This window comes from Thalassophryne amazonica, chromosome 13 (genome assembly GCF_902500255.1).
Source record: "Thalassophryne amazonica chromosome 13, fThaAma1.1, whole genome shotgun sequence".
NCBI classification, from domain to species: Eukaryota; Metazoa; Chordata; class Actinopteri; order Batrachoidiformes; family Batrachoididae; genus Thalassophryne; species Thalassophryne amazonica.
Window position 1 is genome coordinate 39,221,634 of NC_047115.1, and position 20,747 is coordinate 39,242,380.

The following is a 20,747-nucleotide window of genomic DNA, read 5'->3' on the forward strand; positions in this document are numbered from 1 at the left end:
TTTGCAGCATCTCTCAAGCTCCTTCAGGTGGGATGCGGAGCTCCGGTGCACAGCCATTTTCAGATCTCTCCAGAGAGTTGAATCAGGATTCAGGTCTGGGCACTGGCTGTGGCCACTCAAGGACATTCACAGAGTTGTCCTGAAGCCACTCCTTTTATATCCTTGCTGTGTACCTATGGTCATTGTTTCATCTACAATGACTCTGTAATTGCTGCAATCATCTTTCCTCAATCCTGGCTTGTCTCCCAGTTCCTGCCACTGAAAAACATCCCCACAGCGTGATGCTGCCACCACCCTGCTTCACTGTAGGGATGGTGCATGGTTTCCTCCAAACATAGTGCCTGGCATCACAACAAAGAGTTCAATCTTTGTCTCATCAGACCAGAAAATTTGGTTTCTCAGGTCTGAAGAGTCCTTCAGGTGCCTTTTTGCAAGCTCCAGGCAGGCTGCCATGTGCCTAAGGAGTGGCTTCAGTTTGGGCCACTCTACCCTACAGGCCTGCTTGGTGGATTGCTGCAGAAGATGGTTGCCTTCTGGAAGGTTCTCATGTCTCCACAGAGCAATGCTGGAGCTAGCACATAGTGACTATTGGGTTCTTGGTCACCTCCCTGACTAAAGCCCTGTTACACATAGACGGTAGAGCTCCCGGAAGCATCCCGGGAAAGAGGTTTTTTGGCTCCTCCGGGGCCGTCTTAGGGATCAAATGCCGTTGTTAACGCCAAGCGCTAGGGGGCGTGGCGGTCAAATGCGGCGAAATGGCTCCACCCTCTTTCCACCGCAAAGACAGCCGGAACTACCGTGAACTCAGTCTACGTACTACCCGCCGACAAACCGTCTATGTGTTAAACGGGGCTTAAGGCCCTTCCCACTGATCTGTTGTGTGTTGGGGGGGTGTGGCTGGACATTTTGGTGTTCTTTTCTTTTCTTTGCTCTCCAGGTGGTATGCAACACTGATTTATTGTCTGTGGAGAAGGTGCTGGCAGAAGAGGTCCTTCACCCCTCATCACATGATGTGCAGCACCTGTGATGGTGCTCACGTGCAACCTTAAAGACTTTCAGCTGAAGCAGATAATGAGATGGCGTTCTGCATTTAAGCGATGTGTGATTCAAGCAGAATTGCCGGGAACTCGCACCTTGTGATGTTCATTTGTGAGACGCTGAGGACCGGCCGCCTGGGTTTGACACATTGTGCCTGTGAAGGAGGAAGGGCTGAGGGACACATGCTGTCAGCACACATCAGAGGTGATTGATTATCTGAATAAGTGTGTAACAGTAACTTGGTATTTTGTTGCGCAGTATGTTTGAACTTCTCACTGCCGTGGCATGCGGACTGATGATCCTCCACCTGTTGTGAGAAGCTGCTCATTTACATAAAGCTTAAATTCGGACCTGAATGTGTGCTGATAGTGTGTGCCTTTTGAAAGGATATTAGTTGTAGCTGCTGATTTACCTCACCTTTTCTATCCTTCGCAGAGTCGGTTTGTCGTGTCCACCTGGGGGGTGTTTGGCGGGTGAACGTGGGTCCAGAAGCGCGGGCTTCGATCCTTTTGGGCGCTGGAGAGTGTGCCGTCCTTCACTCCGCCAGGACGACGCAGTTTTTGTTTGTACACTTGTTATGCACCAAAGGGGGAAAATAAATTGTTTTGTTATGTGGAACCGCTTTCTGGTTGTTTTAGCGCTGGGTTCCGTCAGACGCAGGTCCGTTCCTCAACCCGCGTCGACACATAACATGATCGCCTCAGTTAGATGGGTAGCCAGCTCTATGAAGAGTCCTGGTGGATCTGAAACTCTTCCATTTATGAATAATGGAGGCCACTGTGCTCATTGGGACCTTCAAAGCAGTAGAAATGCTTCTTGTACCCTTCCCCAGAGTTCTGCTCGAGACAATTGATAAATTTGCAAAAATCTCAAAATACCTTTTTCACCATTGTCATTATGGGGTATTGTGTGTTCAATTTTGAGGAAAAATAATGAATTTCATCTTTTTTTATATTCAGGCTGTAACAAAAAATGTGGAAAAGTGAAGCACTGTGAATATTTTCTGGATGCACTGTACTTTTGGGGAGACCAATAATGTGATTGATGACAGCATTCTTGGAGCTGCCTGTAGTCATTTCAAAAGACTGAATCATCTCCAAAATGATGTCACACTTGCAAATGAACTGAACCACGGTACAGTTTGACTCCAGGACTGAGACCACCTCTTTTGTTTACACCAAAAATGAGCTCTTTGGGTCTGCACCTCTCAAACTGACCTGAAATGTCCGACAAGGTACAAGGTACATGTGAAATTAAGTGACAGACAGCACAAGGTGTGCAAAAAAAAAAAAAAAAAAAACAGGCTTTCATAATCCCTATGCCCTGATTCCCACGTATATCTGGAATGCATCCAGAAAGTCATCCAGCCTAGAAACACAGACAAGAGCAGCCAAAAGAAAACCAACCCAATAAAGGATCATTAAAGGGGAGTCGCTGTGCAACAGAACATTTCCACGAATATTTCTCAAATCTGACCTTCAAAGAATGTGGCTCCCCCACTCATAACGTGCTCAGCATCACTGACTCATCTTCAGATGGTGCAGTAGGAACTTACATTGTGTATTTCATGAACGCTGTGTTTGCACCTTCAACTGGAATGCACTCGAAACATTTATGCTATCATCTTGCACCTTCATAGTCTGTAGCATTACATGATATTCACTGAGCTTTTTCATTCTCCTCAAACAATCTGATCTGCACATAGTATGCTGTTAATCAGAGTTGATGTTTGCAACATTTCAGTGTACTTCCCAGCGCAGGCGGGACCAGTCTGGTGCAAACGCTCCCTTCTCATCTCTCTCTCGCTCTATCTCTCTCTCTGTCATGCATGCTCATACTGTCACACAAATGATAAATTATTTGACAGTGTTGTTCTCAGATCCAAGTCTGTGTTTAGCGTCTCCTCTGCTGCCTGAGCATCCCAGCGTATGGCATGAGGAGGAACGTTTCTTTTAAGGTGATGAGGAGGAGCACCTTACGGCATTACAACCGCGCTGTGGCGGAGGTGAAATGCAGCGTGTGATTTAAGGCTTTAACATCTGTTTAAATGCAGCATGTAGTTAGACAGAGCAGAACTTTAAACATGGCCCACAGGCCGTCTTCTGAACCTCTGCATGCTTCTTGCATCTGTCGGAATCCAATACAGAAGAGAAATACATTCCCCAAAAGGCCTAGGCAGTCTTCCGTGCACGGGAGAACTGGATCACATTTTCCCTTTTATATAGCAGCCAAGGCCACATGAGTAGCACCCATTGTGCTGTCGGGGACCTGACGGTGCTCCCTGTCTGCCTTAACAGGGTTTGTAACGTACACCAACGACATCATGACGACGGCGAGGAGAGAAAAGATCTTTCACACTATGTAATTTCAATGACTTTCACTCAACTACTATCTTTTTTTTTCTCTTGGCTCACACTATACAATTTAACGACTGTGACACTCCTAAATTGGAGTTTCCCCTCAGGGACAGAACAGGTTTTGTGATTTAATGATGGTGGCACTTGCTAAAGGTACGTCACTGCGTAAATCCCAGTTGATGGGTGGCATTTTGCTCCAGCCTGACAGCCGTCAGCTCATTTTTTTTCTTCTTCTTTTAAACCAGCACTGCCTCCCTGGATGTCTGTACCCTCTTTTGTCAGTACTCTGCTTGTCTTGCCTGATATTGTAATACATATTGTGTTTCACATTAATCAGACTCAGTAGGGCCCAGAGAACACACATGCGGCTTCAAGCATACACGGGGCCATGAGGGCATTTCTACGCACATGCTATCCACGCACACAACCCCGCACTCAGGTGATGCGTTCGTCTCATTTTGGGGCTTGGTGACAGTACGAGCTGCAACTGAAACCGTGTGCAGTTTGTTCCTGCAGCAGCAGCTCTCGAACCCGCGTTATATCATGTAATTGCACAAAAGCTCAGATAGCATCGGGGGCCCCGCTGGATCGAGAGGATAGAGACAACAACATAAGCTTTTTGATTGGTATGGCTCTCCCACGTCCAGCCGGGGTGACCCACAGGAATCCTGGTGATCCTGCGTGAATGGAATCATCCATGTCTGCAGACACACACGGGTTCCCAGGAAACTCAAGTCTAAGAGTAGCTGGGATTAATTTTTTTTTTTTTCTGGCTATGTATGCGAGAGTCAAAAGCTTGTCCCCAGAATGGCCCTTGTCGGTACATCAGAGCAAAGCTTTTTTTGTTATTATTGTTTTTTTTGACAAAATGTCAGTGACTGAGCCTTGGGGCTAGAAGTGATAGGGGTTCATTCTCAGTTTCAAACAACAGGCGTGCACACACACACACACACGGAGCACAAAAACAATACACATGAATTCTTGGAAATTCTTTGCAAATACATTTTCATTTACTGTGTTTGCTCTCTTTTTTTCTCTGCATCTCAACAATACCCCCCCAATCCAAAAAAAAAAAAAAAAAATGCACCAATCTCCAAACACATTGTGTAATCTGTCATTTCTGATCTTTACTTGGTTTGATAGGATCAACAAACAAACAGTTGGCTGTTTAAAGAGGTGGCAGATGGAGTTCAAACTGTCTTCTTCTTGACGGCTTGTAGAAAAAGTTACACCGCTGCAAAGCCAGTATGTCAAATAGTTGACTCCCAGTCCCACAAAAATGAAACAGTCATTTTTCTAATGGAATAACTTGGCCCTGCATGATCCAAAAACTCACCACAACCTTTTTCTTTTTTGGACATATCAGCAAATAAAAGAAAGACAGTGCTGCAACAGCTTATGATCGATGGAACACATAATATTTAACCCTTTACACCGTGTAGACCACGTGAAGAAGGACTTGTGAAACTTAATGTACCATATGAGGAGGCTGTCAGTATACAAGCAGACCTTTGAGTATAGTGATAAATGTTTTCTGGATATTAATGTATTTACTTTTTTTTTTTGCATGGAATCATTTTAATTTTCTGGAAAAGAGAAGCATAATCTCACTTTTTTGTAGCAACTGATTCTTTCCTTTCCTTTTGGATATGGCCGTGGCCATTTTTGCAGTTTTGTTTGGTTTATTTAACTAATTACAGACCATCTTTCAAATTTTGTGCCATCCGCATATGCTTTGATGATCCCTGGTTGGTTCATGTGCAGCTTGCTCTGACTCATCAAAAAGAAAAGAGTTGTACGAAGTACTTTGTGCTCGAAGCAGATGAGCTAGGACTAAAACTAAATTGACTGGCAAAAAGCCATTTCAAAAATGCTATCATGCCACACCTCAAAATTTGGTAAAGCACATAAAAACAAGGGATCCAGATCTGTTTGAAGATGAGTGAGTTTTTTTTTGTGTTACCAATGAAAGTGTTACTCCTACATTAGTTGTGTAACAGTAGCTTATAGTACTGTCCTGACTGTCAATTGCCCTGTAATCACAACATATATATATATATATATATATATATATATATATATATATATATATATTAACCAGCTTAGTCCCCAGTGAGATTGAGATCTCCTTATAAGGAGACCTGGACACTTTTTTTAAAGTTTCCATTTCACCTAACCTGCCTGTCTTTGGATGTGGGGAGGAAGCCGGAGCACCCGGTGAGAACCCCACAAACACGGTGAGCAACAGTGCTAACCACTAAGCCACCGTGCTGCCCGCATGCATAATGCTTGTATTTTAAATAAATATTTCCACTTTGCAGTTGCACATCAATTTTGACCAGAATCTGGCATCCCAGCATTGGCTGTGTCATGAACTGGCACTTTGTAACACCTGTTTAGCGCACACAGTGGAGTTGGAGTTGAGTTATTGATGGTAATAAAAAATGAAAGCTAACAAAAAGCAGCAAGAGTCACAGTGCCTCATTTAAGTGTCGAAGCTGTGACCCAAATGCACCATTCTATGAAGTGTCATACTGACGTCTGTTACAGAATAGATTGTCGCAGTGCAGTTATTGTCGCCACAATGATATAGGCCCATTGCGGCACATACTGTCGCCAGCAACAATATGTGTCCAAGTGTGTTACTACATACCATTCACTGCACCAGTGACAATATGTGCCATGAACATTGGTACACATTGTCATGATATGCTGCAACAGGTGTGTGTGTGTGTGTGTGTGTGTGTGTGTGCGCTGAGAAAGAGAGAGAGAGAGAGGTCATAATAATTTGGTGTATTAATTTGTGTATATAGATGGCTTTGTCGCCATTTTTAAGTATTTCTGTTTTTTGTTCAGTCAATCAAAGAGGAGAAAGAGAGAGTTGTTGAATTAGATCTGTGCACCTCGTGCGTAAATGCTGGTTGGATTCACGTTGTAAATCTGTGGATCAGCGCAAGAACTGTGTTCCAGTGTGACTGTTCCGCTGGCAGCAGCCCGAATCATCTTCATCTGCACGTACACGGCAATATAATGTTGTGCACTCTTAATTGAACTTCACAGCAAAAAGCACCTGTTTAAATGTCCTTAAGTCTCACTTTGGCGATCACATCACCAAGCGACAAACATTTTCTGTTCAACTGCGCACTTGCAAGCCTATGATGAAGAGGGAGGGGGGGGACGCGCGACGGAACTAGAAGGTGCACTCGAGAGGACGCAGCAGCCGCACACAAGGTGAATATTCACCCGAATTGTGATATGCTTAGGACAGTGCGAGTGTTCAGGGTCTCTGGCGCACCCTGTCCTTTCACTGCCATCAGCAGCAGCAAAGCAGGGAGCAGCGCCGGCATTTTTATTATTACTGAGCCAATGTCACCCGAGCACTTTGAATCATTCACCAACATCTGAGTGCTAAATGTCATGCTGAAGCAATAGGGTTTCTGCAGCTGCGTAAAAGCATCTCTGCATTACGCATCGCCAGTCAGCACAGTCAGTACAGTCCAGTACAAAGTCCTGGCGCTGTCGAGAAGGCTTGCAAGAAAATAACTATGACAGTTTCATGCGCTCACATGATAAAAACGCCAGAACCGAACCTGGTGCGCATTCACGGGAAGCATATTTTTTAGACCTCCGTGTGCTGGCTGCCTTTGTCTATGGTTTAGCGGTCGATGTGCAACGGTCTCCGGCGATGGTGTTGTCTGCACTGTCATCCACCAAACAGCAATAATTGAGCCCCAAAGGATCCTGCCACAGAACCACTCCTCAGACACAAGTGACTGCTGATGACTATGATATAGAACTGGGGGTCACCAGCCTACAGCCCGCGGGCCGACTCCTGCCCGCCACGATCCCTCGACCTGCCCCCCACTCCCCCACATAAACTGGCCCATGAGGCAACCCCCCCCCCTCAAAAAAAAAAAAATGTAAAATTTTTTTAGCCAATAGTAGCTCATCTGCATCTTGCATTTTGTTGATTTTATCAATTAAATTGATATTTAGTCATAAAATTAGCTATTCATATTTTCCTAATTTCCGTCATACTGTAGCCCTATGTACGCAATCAAGTAGACAGCGTCGCGCGAATAGAGAGAACTGTCAGTGTTGTTCCGGAGGATGGTAAATGGCTAGCGGTAAGCGGAAAGTTGATAGAGAGTGCAGAGTTTTCAAAGAACAGTGGACCACAGATTATTTTTTCATTCAGTGTAAAGAGCATGCAGCTGGTCTTATATGTAAAGTGTGTTTGGTTTTCAAAGAAATAATCTGCGTCGTCACTACGAAACCCGCCACAAAGAGTATGCTAGCTTGCAAGGCCAAACAAAAGAAGACAGGATTCAGAAGATGAAAGGGGGGACTGGCTGCACAACACAAATGTATTCCTTTGCCATACCCAGATCAACCAGGCCGCTCTCCGAGCTAGCTATAAGGTAGCTCACCTACTAGCTACACATGGAAAGCCGTTTACTGATGGAGACTTCGGTAAAGTATGCAAGGCTGCTGTGGCCGAGGAAGTGTGTCCTGACAAGAAGGATGCGCTCAACGCAGTGTGTCTCTCTGCAACAAAGTATTTGGGGGACAATGTGTATGACCAGCTAAATGAGAAAGCATCAGAATTTGAGTTTTTGCGGTGGCCATGGATGAGAGCAATGACGTACAGGACACAGCACAGCTGCTCATTTTTATTCGTGGAGTTAGCGCAAGATTTGAAGTCACTGAGAAGCTGGCATCTCTAAAAAGTCTCAAAGGTACTACAACAGGAGAGCATATTTTTGTCCAAGTTTGCAAAACGATGGAAGAGTTGGGTCTACAGTGGTCTAAATTGGCCAGCATCACTACGAATGGCGCACCTAGCATGATTGGCAAAACAAGGGGGCTAGCAGGGCGCTGAATAGCGAATTCAAAGAACGAGGTCTCAGCCCCCCACTACAAGTCCACTGTCTGATTCACCAGCAAGCGCTATGCTGCAAAGTTCTGAGGTGGGTGTCTGTCATGAAGGTGGTTGTGCACTGTGTTAACTACATCTGGAAAATGCGCTGAAACACAGACAGTTCCAGGCCTTTCTCTCCGAGCTTGAGTCTGCTTATGGGGATGTACTGTATTACACAGAAATCCGATGGCTAAGTCGAGGCAGGGTGTTGTGCCGTTTTAATGACCTGCTACCCGAAATCAACACCTTCCTCCAATCTAAAGGTGAAATAGTACAAGGGCTGACCGAGCCAGAATGGAAATGGGACCTCACGTTTTTAACTGACATGACTGAAATGTTGAACCATCTTAACGTGCAGCTCCAAGGCAAAGGGAAGCTAATCACTGACATGTATTCTCACATCAAAGCGTTCGAGGGTCAAACTAGTGTTGCTTGCGCACCATATCCAAAAGCTGGACTTCACGCATCTCCCTGCCACCCAAAGCTACTGTGCTGAGAAACCAGCTGTCCCGTTCCCAGTCAAAAGTAGAAGGATGCACTGCAAATGTTGCAGGGAGAGTTCAGTGCGCGGTTCCGTGAGCTTCATGTCAACGGTAAAAGAATACGCTTGATTCAGAAACCCTTTTGCTGCCGACATTAATGATGTCCTTCCCTCTCTTCAGTTTGAACTAGCAGAGCTGCAGAATTGCGATATCCTGAAAGACGCGTTCAAGCCAGACTGTCTCATTGAGTTCTGTGCTGCGCTCCCAGAGCAAACCTACCCAAACATCAAATGGCATGCAACGCAGATGTCAACAGTTTTTTGGTAGCACCTATATCTGTGAGCAGACCTTTTCCCACATAAAGCAAATCAAGAACCCAACAAGGAACAGACTCACAGATGAACACTTGCATCAGACCTTAAGACTACCACTGGCTACCACTAGACTGCAACCAGACATTGAACTTCTCACCAGCCAGAAGCATGCACACAGTTCACACTGATATGGTAAGCACACTGACAATTAACAATTAATTATTTTATTTTAAAATAATGCCACATGAAATATGAATGTTCTTTTAATTTGCTAAACATTATGTTATAGAGAAAAACAGACAGCAGCATGTCTTGTCATTTACTGAATATGGTGCTTCTTATGTTCAATCTGTCATTCCTCCATGGCAAGGCTCCAGAAGGCACCCTGAAGTGAAGAGAGGAGCTTGCTGCTGATGACCCCATCCAAAAGACAGCACAATTCATCAACAAGTACAAATCCAGGTCACCTACATATAGACTACTACTGATTTTGATTCCCATTACTCTGTATTGTTGTGCTTTAGTTTTGACCTGTAAATGGCCTACTGCTCATTTCATTTTCACATTGACCTAAAAGGTTGTTTACTAAACATGCTGAAATGGAAAGGCATAAGAGTTGGCTAGTTGATCTATTTTCTCATATTATTATAATTTCACTGTTTTATGTATTTATTTTATAGGCCTATTTATTTTGACCTATTGAGCCCTATTATTAATATTATTAATAATATCAACAGGCCTAATTTATAATTTTTCAATCACCTTTGCCAGTGTCAGTTACCTTAACTAGGCAGATGTTTCTTACCTTGACAGCTTTGATGTTATTTTAATTACAGAAATAATAAATGAAATATCTGTGGTATTTCAAATTAAAACAAAGTGTGAAGACTTTATTACTACTTTTTTAAACCTCTAGTAAAGACAAACAAATATGTGCCAGGAATCAAGTGTTGGTATAATAGTGGGGATGGCTGTGCCAGGCTAATATTCTCTACTACACAATAAGACCTGCTGGTGATCATTTGTCTGGGCCATATGGCTGACCCAACCCCGGCCCCCATCAAAGTCAGGACCAACAAAGTGGCCCCCAGAGAAAAATGTTTGGTGATCCCTGATATAGAAGAACTCCAACTCAAATAAGTTTAATTAACTGCTTGAGCTTAATCTGTGGATAATACATTTTTTTTTGTATATTTATTATTTAAATAATAAATATTCATTGGAAATGTTCAGTTAAAGCTTAAAAGAATAGATATTTTTTATATCTAAATATTTAACTTCAGTCTTTTAACCAACCTTTTTTATCATGATCTAAATTCAGTAGCTTTGTGGCCCTACCTCCCGTCCCCGCCGACTTGCCACAAAAAGGTTTTGTTTTTTTTTTTCTTCTTACCTCACTTTCATCACTGGTGGGTACTTTATGAAATCAAATGTTGTTCTGATGAACTTCTTTCCAGTGTTGTCAGCATATGGTTAACTATTTTCAATGTACATCTGCTTAAAGGTAATATGTGCAGGAATGCTAATTGAAGGCAAAGTGGATGAGAGATGGTGAGAAATAGCTAAAGGGCCAGACGTATAATAATTCTCTCTCAGTCCCAGTTGAAAGCACAGAGGCAGACGTATTTTCTGCTGCGGGAAGAGGTTTTTCTGCTTTTCTATACCCCTCGCTTTCTGCTCCCTGAGGGACAAGCAGACTTTTCCCATTCTCTGCTGGCTCTCTTGTCCTGTCGCGTCGACTAATTAGTGGCTGCTCAGTAATTGGCCTGCTAGCTAATTGGCCTGCTGGCTGCCTGACCCAACAAAGGCCGAGCAGGCTGAGACTTCACCGTCTAAGACTCTCATCAGCTGCCTCGCTCCCGCCCTTAGCGCTGACTGCTTTTGTGGAGAGGCCGCTTAAGTAGTCCCCATGCACGCACATGCACATTTCCCACTCGTGCTTTCACAGCTCGGTCGCCCACGTTTGTTTGCTTGCTGTCTGAGAAACATTACATATTTCCATGCATTTGCAAATGGAATTAAAGCTTGATGCAATATTCTTCCTGTGCATCTGTCTTTGGTTTAAGTGGCACTTTGCAGTGTGTCTTTTGAGCTGCATGCACGGCAGGTTGAGATTGATTATCTCCTGCTGGAAATGCACTGATAAAGACACGTGCATTAAAGATGTGTTTAACATCACAGTCCATTTATCTTAACTCGGTGAGCGATCTGCCTGCAGGAGTCTCTCAGTCTCCCGTCTCTCTCTTCCACCCCAAGGCGGCACGTGCGGCAAGGACACGTCCGAGATGTCCACTTGCACAAGAACTTTCTCCTCCTGACTCACTCACTGACCTGTTCTGGATAGTCTCTCACTTAAACCTTCATCTGTCATCAGTGCAGTGTGAGTAAATCTTAGAACCCTTGCAGCCCATTTCAGACTCTCATTGTTTCTCCCTCTGCAGCCTTTGGACAATTCACATGCCTTAAAGGGGTCATATTATACATCTTTTCAGCACACAAATGTCCGTCAGCAGGTGGCTTAAAGCTAGACTATCAAAAAAAAAGAAAAATGAAAGAAAAGAACAGCATCAGAGGATCGATGCATACGCGGTATGCTCTACACACCACAATACAAATGTACAAGTAAATATACATGTCTGTAATGGTGTTTTTGACGATATATGACTTCATCATATGATTTCTTGTTGATAAATACAAAAGGGTGTTTTTCAGACCATGCTTTCCTTGACCTTTTTACCAAACTGCTTCAAAATCTAAACACCTCTGAATACCTATCAAAGTAATATTCCCATAAGTTTGAAGGAAGTCCATCCAGCCTTCTTTAGTTATCTTGCACACACACACACACACATACACACACACCAGTGAAATCAATACCTTGCTTCCACTGCTTTGTTGACGCACAGAGAAATATACCCCATAGACTCAGATGACGTGTCCTAAACTAACCATTTTTTGGTGTCTGTCAAACAGTCTGTTTCTGTGCTTGATGCTTTCAGTGGAAAGGAGCTGTTGCTTGACATGCCTCCTCCATCTCCAGGCAGGGGTTCAGTCTCTCCCAAACATCTGGTCTCACAGAGTGTAGAACAGCCCCCATATAGCAAGCAAGAGTCCAGATATGGACTTCTGTGACATACCTCACAGAAATGCACTGCAAGCTTCAACATGTCTCCATATTACCTGGAGGTGCTGCATGTGAGACTGCAAATGTCAGTTGGATTGGACAAAAAAAATGAGCATTAACATGTCAGGTCCCTCATGTACAGTCCGTCAGATAGACCCATGTGTGCATAGCCAAGGTAGTGTCTGGTGGATTCCTTGCAAGCAAGTGGAAATGTTGGTGAGATTTCTATTGTGCAAATGGTATAAAAATTGAAGATTACAAACATCAAATGGTTGAAGCAGGAGGGACTTTACACAAAGATGCTAATGAATGTATAATGATGGCAATGACATCGAGAAACTTGTGTTGGTAAGAGGTGATGCCCAAATCAGACAAATTCAAGGTTTGATTTCTGCAGTGCACTTTTTGTGTCATGTCCTTTGTCTAGCCAGCACACGATACCTGGGCACCACCTCTCATCAAAATGAGCTGGAGTATTTCCAGTTGGAAAGAATGTGTGTGACATGGACAATCTCTGTTGTCTCCTCTATGTGTAAAAGGTCATCGGCAAGCAATGAGTCTGATTCTTCAGAAATCTCCTGCAATTCACGTCTTAAAATCTTCATGCACAGTCACATAGTTGTGGCCGTTTCAACATGCTTAACATGAAACTCTAACCATATTCAACTAAATAAAAATGTTTTTTGCACAATAAGGCTCCTTTAAAATTCCAGAAAAATTTAAATCCCGTTTAAAGCTGTGTTTGTGATATTTTGTATGATTTCATGAAAGGCACAATAAAGCAGTAATACATCACTAACTACAATTGTTTTAAAATCTAAATACTTTACAAATTTAAAAACTGTGCAATATATGATATATACATATATGTTAAATATTAAAATTTGAACAATACAAACCTGTATACAAAAACGATGCTTGCATACAAAATGCTTGATTAAACTAGTTCATCAATTATGTATTTAGAATGTTGTTAATGAGATTTTGACGGGGGGTACTCCAATTCCAGTTTATGCAAAAACAGTGATTGCATTGAAGTTGATTCTGTGTGTTAATCTGCACAGTCTTACCTGGCGGCTGGGTTGCGTGGTTCCCAGTGAACTGCATGGGGATGCAGAGGTCATTGTCAATGGGGAACTTATCGCATGTCAGCATCTCGGGCCAGGGAAAGCCGTAGGTCTCCATCACTGGAGCGCAGCTGTCCCTTACAGCTTCACACAGTGAGCGGCATAGATAGATGGGCCTGTCTAGGCACACTGGTGCAAACAGAGAGCACAAGAACACCTGGTATCAGCATGGCATCGTTTGGCCAGGAGAGGAACCCAGCTGCCGGCCTGCTGCTTCACTTCTGGCATGGTCTCGTGGTCCAGCAGGTTGGGCAGCCTCATCTTCTTGTAGCCCACATTGTGGCACAGGCGCAGGTCAGCTGGTATGTCCACACACTGGGGCTGCTTGGTGTAGAAGCGGCCATTGTGGAAGTTGTCCGACTGCCAGCTGTAATAATCGTACTCGTCTGCGGCCGATGACAGCGAGGAGGAGGAGGAACAGGAGGGAGAATAGCGACGTGCCCAATGCCAAGCTGAAGGAACCCTGGGTTAATGCCCACCTGGGGCTCTTTTGTCCTTGTGCCATGCCTCTCTGTGGTGGGACCAACAATTCAAGAAGGTTGTATCCAAACTTTCTCAAGTATCTCAGGGAGGGACAAAATGCGGAGAAAGAGAAAAGTAAGTGGGGAAGGCGTACAAGCTGTAATCCCGTATTTCTCCTGAGTTTGGAAGCAGCGGATTGAGAACAAAATTGCTTAATTCCCTTCTTTCCTTTAGAGTCAGCCCTCTAAGCCTCCTGGAGCACCTCTGGGTGCATGTGGTTTTGTTTTGCCTCAGGTAGTGGAATGGAGAGGCAGCAGTCAAGGAAGGGTGAACACAGAAGTGGGACTTTCTAACTTTCCCTGTTTAATATTTCTACACTCTCCCTCTGTCTGTAAAAGCCCTCCCTGCCTCTTGCTATCAGTCTGTAGCTGCAGTCAGGAGTACCTTGATTATAGAGGCTGTGGTGGCTAGTCTCCGAGGCTCCCTGCCCCCTAGCAGACTCCCAGACCATTCACCTTCCCACTGGCCTCCCCTAGACTCACTCAAACACAGCTCAGCCAATCAAACGTTGAAGGTCGCTGGGATCCGCCTCCACTGCTGCTTATCCTCCACAAAACCCCTCCTCTAAAATAAGTAACATGAGACAGAGTGAGTGAGAACAAACTGTGGCAAGTTACTCGAGTTTTTTTCAGTCATCTCCGTGGCATAGAAGCACACCTCGAGCATTTCATGCCATGTTGATACGCTTGTAAAGCTCTGCTAAAGCTGTAAGACAGTCAAAAAGATGAATAAACCGGTCAGTGAACATGTGCAGTATACACCTTCATAAGCAAGCTGCTCTTCTTGACTTATCCAAGTTGTGAAAGAACTGTGGGCATGTGCCCACACCTGTGTGATGGGTGACAACAAAAAGGTGCTGTGGCCTGTTTGTTTTTAGCAAGTTTGCATTCAGATTAACACCAAAACTACCAAAATATTGGTATAAAATACGGTGGTTGAGAAGGGCCACATCCAAATTAAGACAGCACTAGCAAATGTGTAAAACACTTACATATTACAAATAAAAAAAAAAAAACTGCATTATTGCAACAACATAGGTGCATCAAGAAAGTCTTGTGGTTTGAGAAACATGATAAAATAATAATGCATTATAAACAAGAGCAATCTGAGATTTCTTACTTCCACCAAGCTGAATCACCTCCAAATTTCATTGGAGTTTCCATGCCCTAAAATCTAACTCTGGTGAAAATTTGGTGAGAACCCATGACGTAGTTTTGATGTAACCCTTAAAAACCTATTCACTGTTTTGAAGTTGTGAATCTCGTGCCGTTTCGCAGTCCATGACTTAAGCAAGAGGTCGGTCTCACAGTGGAAAAACACCTCATGAAGTATAGACAAGACAACATCAAGGCACAGCAGAGGTTCACCACAGGTGCTACACCTCCTCGAGATAACCCTCTCAACTTGGGAGAACGTGTCATCATCATAGTCGCTCATAAACCTGCTGAATCGATACCATCCACATCCTCGCTAGCCATTGTTTACATGGCTTTGAAATGCCGGAACTCTGCTGGTACCGCAGTGCATTCTGGGAAGCGCAGGGGGATTATGGGAAATGTTAAAACATCGACGAAATTGAAATCCTGAGCCAGGATCCATGTAGTTTATAATTCCATTGTTTCATGATGTGACAATTTGAAACACCTTGCATGCGTTGTCTGAATTTGCAACAGACATTTTATCAAATCAAATTGTTGGATTTACATAAATTATATTTGTGATATCTGTATTTGCAGTGTGTTTCACAATTTTCAAGAAGTTTTTTTTTTTTTTCTTTTTTTTTTTTTTGATGCAACTACCTGTTGTTGATTCGATACAGGTGTATTCTGTATTTGGGTATTCTGCAAATTACTGCTTAAAGCTGTACATCTTTCAAATGACACAAAACTGACAAAATTTAGTTTCTAACCAAAATCTAAGCATGATAATGTAGATTTATTTTCATAACATATTACAAAATTTCTGCTTATTTTAATGAAAAAAAAAAAAGTCTATCTGGGCGGTATTGTCTTTTCCTTCTAATGCTATTGTGGAAATGAATTGCAGGAATCACGTGTGTGCATGCGTGAGATTTTGAGATTACTTGTGACGTGACCCACTTGCTTGATGCGCATTCACTGGGCGTGCACACTCATAAGATGTCGTAAATCACTTCAGAGGCGTCAGATGGTTTCAAAAATAACATTTTTAGATTTAGAAGTGTCTACAGATTTAGAAGTGTCTATTTGTCACAATTTCTTTTTCCATTAAATGTATGAGAAGCACATTAGATTTATACAGAAATATGCTGTTCTGGAGGCTTTCCCACCATCTTGGTTTATTTGTTTGAGCGAGCAGCCAGCTGATGTCACGCTGCCTTTCTTTACTCTGATTGGCCTTCCCAGCATGCTCACGTAGATTGGAGGAAGCTCCAATGTGATCTATGACGTTGCTACCAAATGTAGGTCATGGCATCTGATCACTTGAATTTCTACCCTTCAGAGGTCAAAATTCTAAATGAATCCCTTATTTAAATGCTAAGGAATAAAATGCTCGTAGTGCCAAAGAAAATTATTTTCATGACTTACGTTAGTCTTAAATAATCCACAGGCATACAGCTTTAAGTGCATACCAGAGAAGAAGAATAAAACAAACAAACAAACATCAGTGGGTGGAATTTCAAAAATATATTTTTGTCCTAAAAAGTTTTTCAGTGCTGGAGGCCTTTTATCAGTTATTACTGTCGTCATTCTTTTTTGGACTCAGCAGAGGATCTCAGTCTGCCTGTGCAATGGAGCACATTGCTTAACAGTAACAAGCCATATCCATTTGTCACTCAAGCCTTCTCACTTCATCAGCTCCAAGCAATTTGGCATATGATTCCTGTTAGGCTCAACAATAAGAGACCTGGAGGCACAAGCTCTCTGTCTTTCACTCAGAAGTGCTTACATGAAAGTTTAAATTAGGAAATGCTACAAATTTAGAGGGAATAGAATGAATAATGTGAAAGAAATGCTGCAATTACAGGACAAGTAACAGAGGTAGCTATATGTGAGTACTCTAGAAGCCCAAAGCTGTACCCAGAAATAAAATGAAGCCGAGTGGAGGTGTCTCTTATTTTTTGCCTTCACCTCCTGCACGAGTACAGTCTGGAAAGTATTCACAGCACTTCAGTTGTTCCACATTTTGTTATGTTAAAGCCTTATTCCAAAATGGATGAAATTAATTTTTTTTCCCTCAATATTCTACTCACAACACCCCATAATGACAACATGAAAAAAACTGTCCAGCAGGTGCCAGTGTTCAACAGGTATTTCTACCAGGAGACTCAGTTGTTTGGAAAAGAATTGTTTATTACATAGGTAAATACAGGATACTGAAATGTGTTTGGCCTCAGTCCCCGTGGTGGCAGTGGGATGAACGGAAACTCTCAGATTCTGCCGCTGGTGGACATAGGGGCGGAGCCCTTCCCCCAGTCAGACAGGGACCAACTGGGGGTGGTGGCGCGGGTGGAGTGGTGGAGTGGCCAGAGTGGCAGAGGTAGCATGTAGTGGTGTCCTGCAAACACAACAGGTGAGTGAGACAGTATGCTTTAAAGAATGTATCATATTGCGGGTGATGATATTGGTAACAGCTGCTTAGGATTAAGGCGTGTGGTTGGTTCTGCTTTGCTGAATCTGAAAAACTCTGAATTGTGAGTCTCCTGACAGAACTCATGCTCATGTTAACACTACATTTGCTTTTATACTGTATGGACTCCAGAGCAATGTTCCACAACACGTGTGATACAGTGATATGAAACATTACAAAACAGCTTGGGGTGGGGGGTATTTATTTATTTTCTTTTTTCTTCCTTTTATTTTAACTGGTCAATGATTCAAAATGTTACAAAACAGTGTTATGAGTTATCATCACTAATTTGCAGTACTGGTGAAATGTTTTGGTTCACAGTCGCAATGTCCTATCCATTCTTTCTTTTTGGTTTTACTTCTTCCTGTACTGTTGTATATTTTGTCCTGTATTTGGCAGCATAGTGGGGTTCATGGTTCTTCCTGCATTTTGTAGCTTGATTCGTTAGCTGATACTGAAGTAAATGCAGTTCACTCATATCACTCATCTTCAACCGCTTTTCCGGGTTTGGGCCACGGGGCAACAGCTCGAGCAGGGGATCCCAGACTTCCCTTTCCCATGCCACATTGACCACCTCTGACTGGGGGATCCCAAGGCATTCCCAGGCCATTGTGGAGATATAATCTCTCCACCTAATTCTGGGTCCTCCCCGGGGTTCTCCTCCAGATGGAGATCCTCAGATCCTTACCAGATGCCTGAACCACATCAGCTGGCTCCTTTCAACACGAAGGAGCAGCGACTCTACTCCGAGCTCCCCACAGATCACCGAACTTCTCACCCTGTCTCTAAGGGAGACACCAGCCACCCTCCTGAGGAAGCCCATTTCGGCCGCTTGTACCCGGATCTAGTTCTTTTGGTCATGACCCAACCCTCATGACATAGGTGAGAGTAGGAACAAAGATTGACCAGTAGATTGAGAGCTTCGCCTTTTGGGGTCAGCTCCCTTTTCACCACAACAGTACCGTAGAGCGAATGCATTACCGCCCTGCTGCGCCACGTGAATGCCAGGTCAGAAAGCAGTAAACATGACAATGACGATGGGATATTACATTGGTAAAATAAAGTTGCTTTTTCAATTGATGTGGTTGCGTCAAAGTTAGCCACCATTGAATGAGTTCATATGATGGGCTAGTGGTTAAGGCATTATGCTTGAGACCAGAAGATCCTCAGTTCAAATCCCAGCCTGAGTGGAAAATCACTAAGGACCCTTGGGCAAGGTCCTTAATCCCCTAGTGCTCCCGGTGTGTTGTGAGCACCTTGTATGGCAGCACCCTCACATCGGGGTGAATGTGAGGCATTATTTGTAAAGCGCTTTGAGCGTCTGATGCAGATGGAAAAGCACTATATAAATGCAGTCCATTTATAATCTTACTTGCGATTTACAGGATGTGAGCAGTGGATGCAAAAACCACAACTGCATGGGACAGAAGCTTCAATGATGCTTATGTTGTGTTGTGTACTCTTTTGTGCTGGGTGGAACTTCTGACCATCACTGAGCATGAATCATACAAACATAATCAAAAGTTGTGCAATACTGATTATTCCAGTTTAATACACCCTTGTAATTTGATTGGTTGATTGTATAGTTGTGCTCAAAGTTTACATATCCTGGCAACAATTTTTGCTTTTTTGGCCATTTTTAAGAGAATATGGCTTATTATGCTGTGATTGGAGAAAGCCTATAATTCTTCTGGGCTATCTGGGTGTCTTGGTGTCTTTCCTCACTCTTCTCCTTCTTGCACAGTCACTCAGTTTTTGAGGAACTGTCTACTCCATGCAGATTTACCATAGAGTGCCATATTGTTTGTATTCTTGTAATTGATGTAATAAGTCTGAAACATATTCAGTGGCAGCTTTACCATCGAGAGCGTCGTCCAAAACTACCACAAAAGACTCCAAGCTGTCACTGATGTTAAAGGGGGCAATACACAGTATTAAGAACAGGTATGTAAACTTTTGATCAGGTTCATTTGGGTAGTTCTCTTGTCATTTTGATTTAAAAGAGAGGAAACACAGTTGTTTGACAATCAATGGCTTCACCCAACCACTAACCATGAGTGAAAAAAAAGTTTTTGTTGTTGTCATTCATATTCTCTTAAAAATGCCAAAAAAGCAAAAAAAAAAATCTGCAGGGTATGTAAACATTTGAGCACAACTGTATGTCATGTGGCAATGATCATTTGTCCCATTGAAAAAATGTCCATTGTATTATTTATGTACTTTTTTGTCAAATATGGTTCCATCTACGATTGGTTGTACATGTTTCACTATTCATTAAACGACTATCCATTTTTGTAAAAAAAGCATTCACTACACCGGAAACGTCCTCTAGTGTGTCATAAGCCAATTAGCTTCACATTGTTTTGGTTAAGATCTCTAGTAACCATAGCAGTGCTGTCAGATGAAGAAATACACAATTCTTTTGTGATTTTTTGTTGTTGTGGGCCGCTGAAGAGGGGTACTGCTGGCCCACCACCACCAGATGGCGCCCCTGCTTGAAGTGCGGGCTTCAAGCACGAGAGGACGTCATAGCAACCGGGAGTGACAGCTGTCCACTCGTCCTCAGCACCAGCTGTCACTCATCCACATCACCACCACCTTAAAGGCCGGACCTGCAGCTCCACCTCCCCGCCGAGAAATCAGCTACCTTGGAGGTAATTTCTCTGCTGACTTAAAACTGAATAATAGTCTGAACTCTTTTGCAGCCGTTTTCCTGTGGTGTTTCCCTTATCTGCTGGATTGGCGTTTGGTGTGATTAGCGACGGCTTCGCCTCACATCCCAACCAGATAAGCGGTTTAAAACAGGAGCTGCACGAGTGTGTGATTGGAGGTGGAGGTGCTCCCTCCCAAAAGAACACAGACTGTGGGGATTACTGAGTGTGCGTACTCACACTCACCTGTGCTGTTTTTGTTCTCTGCCAGCAGTGCCAGGCCTGACAGCTGGAGACGGTGGCCACCTGGGGACTCAGGACTTGGCGGCTCCGGTGTTCTTCAGATCCATTGGCGGTGAGGGCCGTGTGGGATCCGTCTCGGGTTCTGGACGGGCGTCTCCTATCCTCAAGCCTGCCCACACGTCAACCAACATGTAATTGACTGTAGTTCCAAACTTGTTGTTGTCTGTATTCCGTTGTGCACAATTTACAACATTAAATTGTTACTGTTTGGCTTATCCATTGCCCGTTCATTTACGCCCCCTGTTCCATCCGTGTTCCTACACTTTCACAACATTTTTGCTGGATTGAGGAAAGCAGAC

General features: G+C 43.4%; 1 protein-coding gene and 1 long non-coding RNA gene across 2 annotated transcripts in view; one reads left to right on the plus strand and one right to left on the minus strand.

Moving 5' to 3' along the window:
* Positions 1-14,283, minus strand: part of sfrp5 (secreted frizzled-related protein 5) — a 60,271-nt gene extending 45,988 nt beyond the window's left edge. The window contains 3 exon segments of the mRNA XM_034184778.1: positions 13,307-13,525; positions 13,528-13,759; positions 13,761-14,283. Coding sequence (XP_034040669.1) covers positions 13,307-13,525; positions 13,528-13,759; positions 13,761-13,868 — 559 coding nt within the window. The 5' untranslated portion in view covers positions 13,869-14,283.
* On the plus strand, positions 379-19,249 carry LOC117523291. The gene is made up of 4 exons (XR_004564466.1): positions 379-622; positions 11,342-11,347; positions 14,475-14,477; positions 19,239-19,249. It is a non-coding gene; the product is annotated as an uncharacterized LOC117523291 (long non-coding RNA).
* Positions 19,250-20,747: the final 1,498 nt, after the last annotated feature.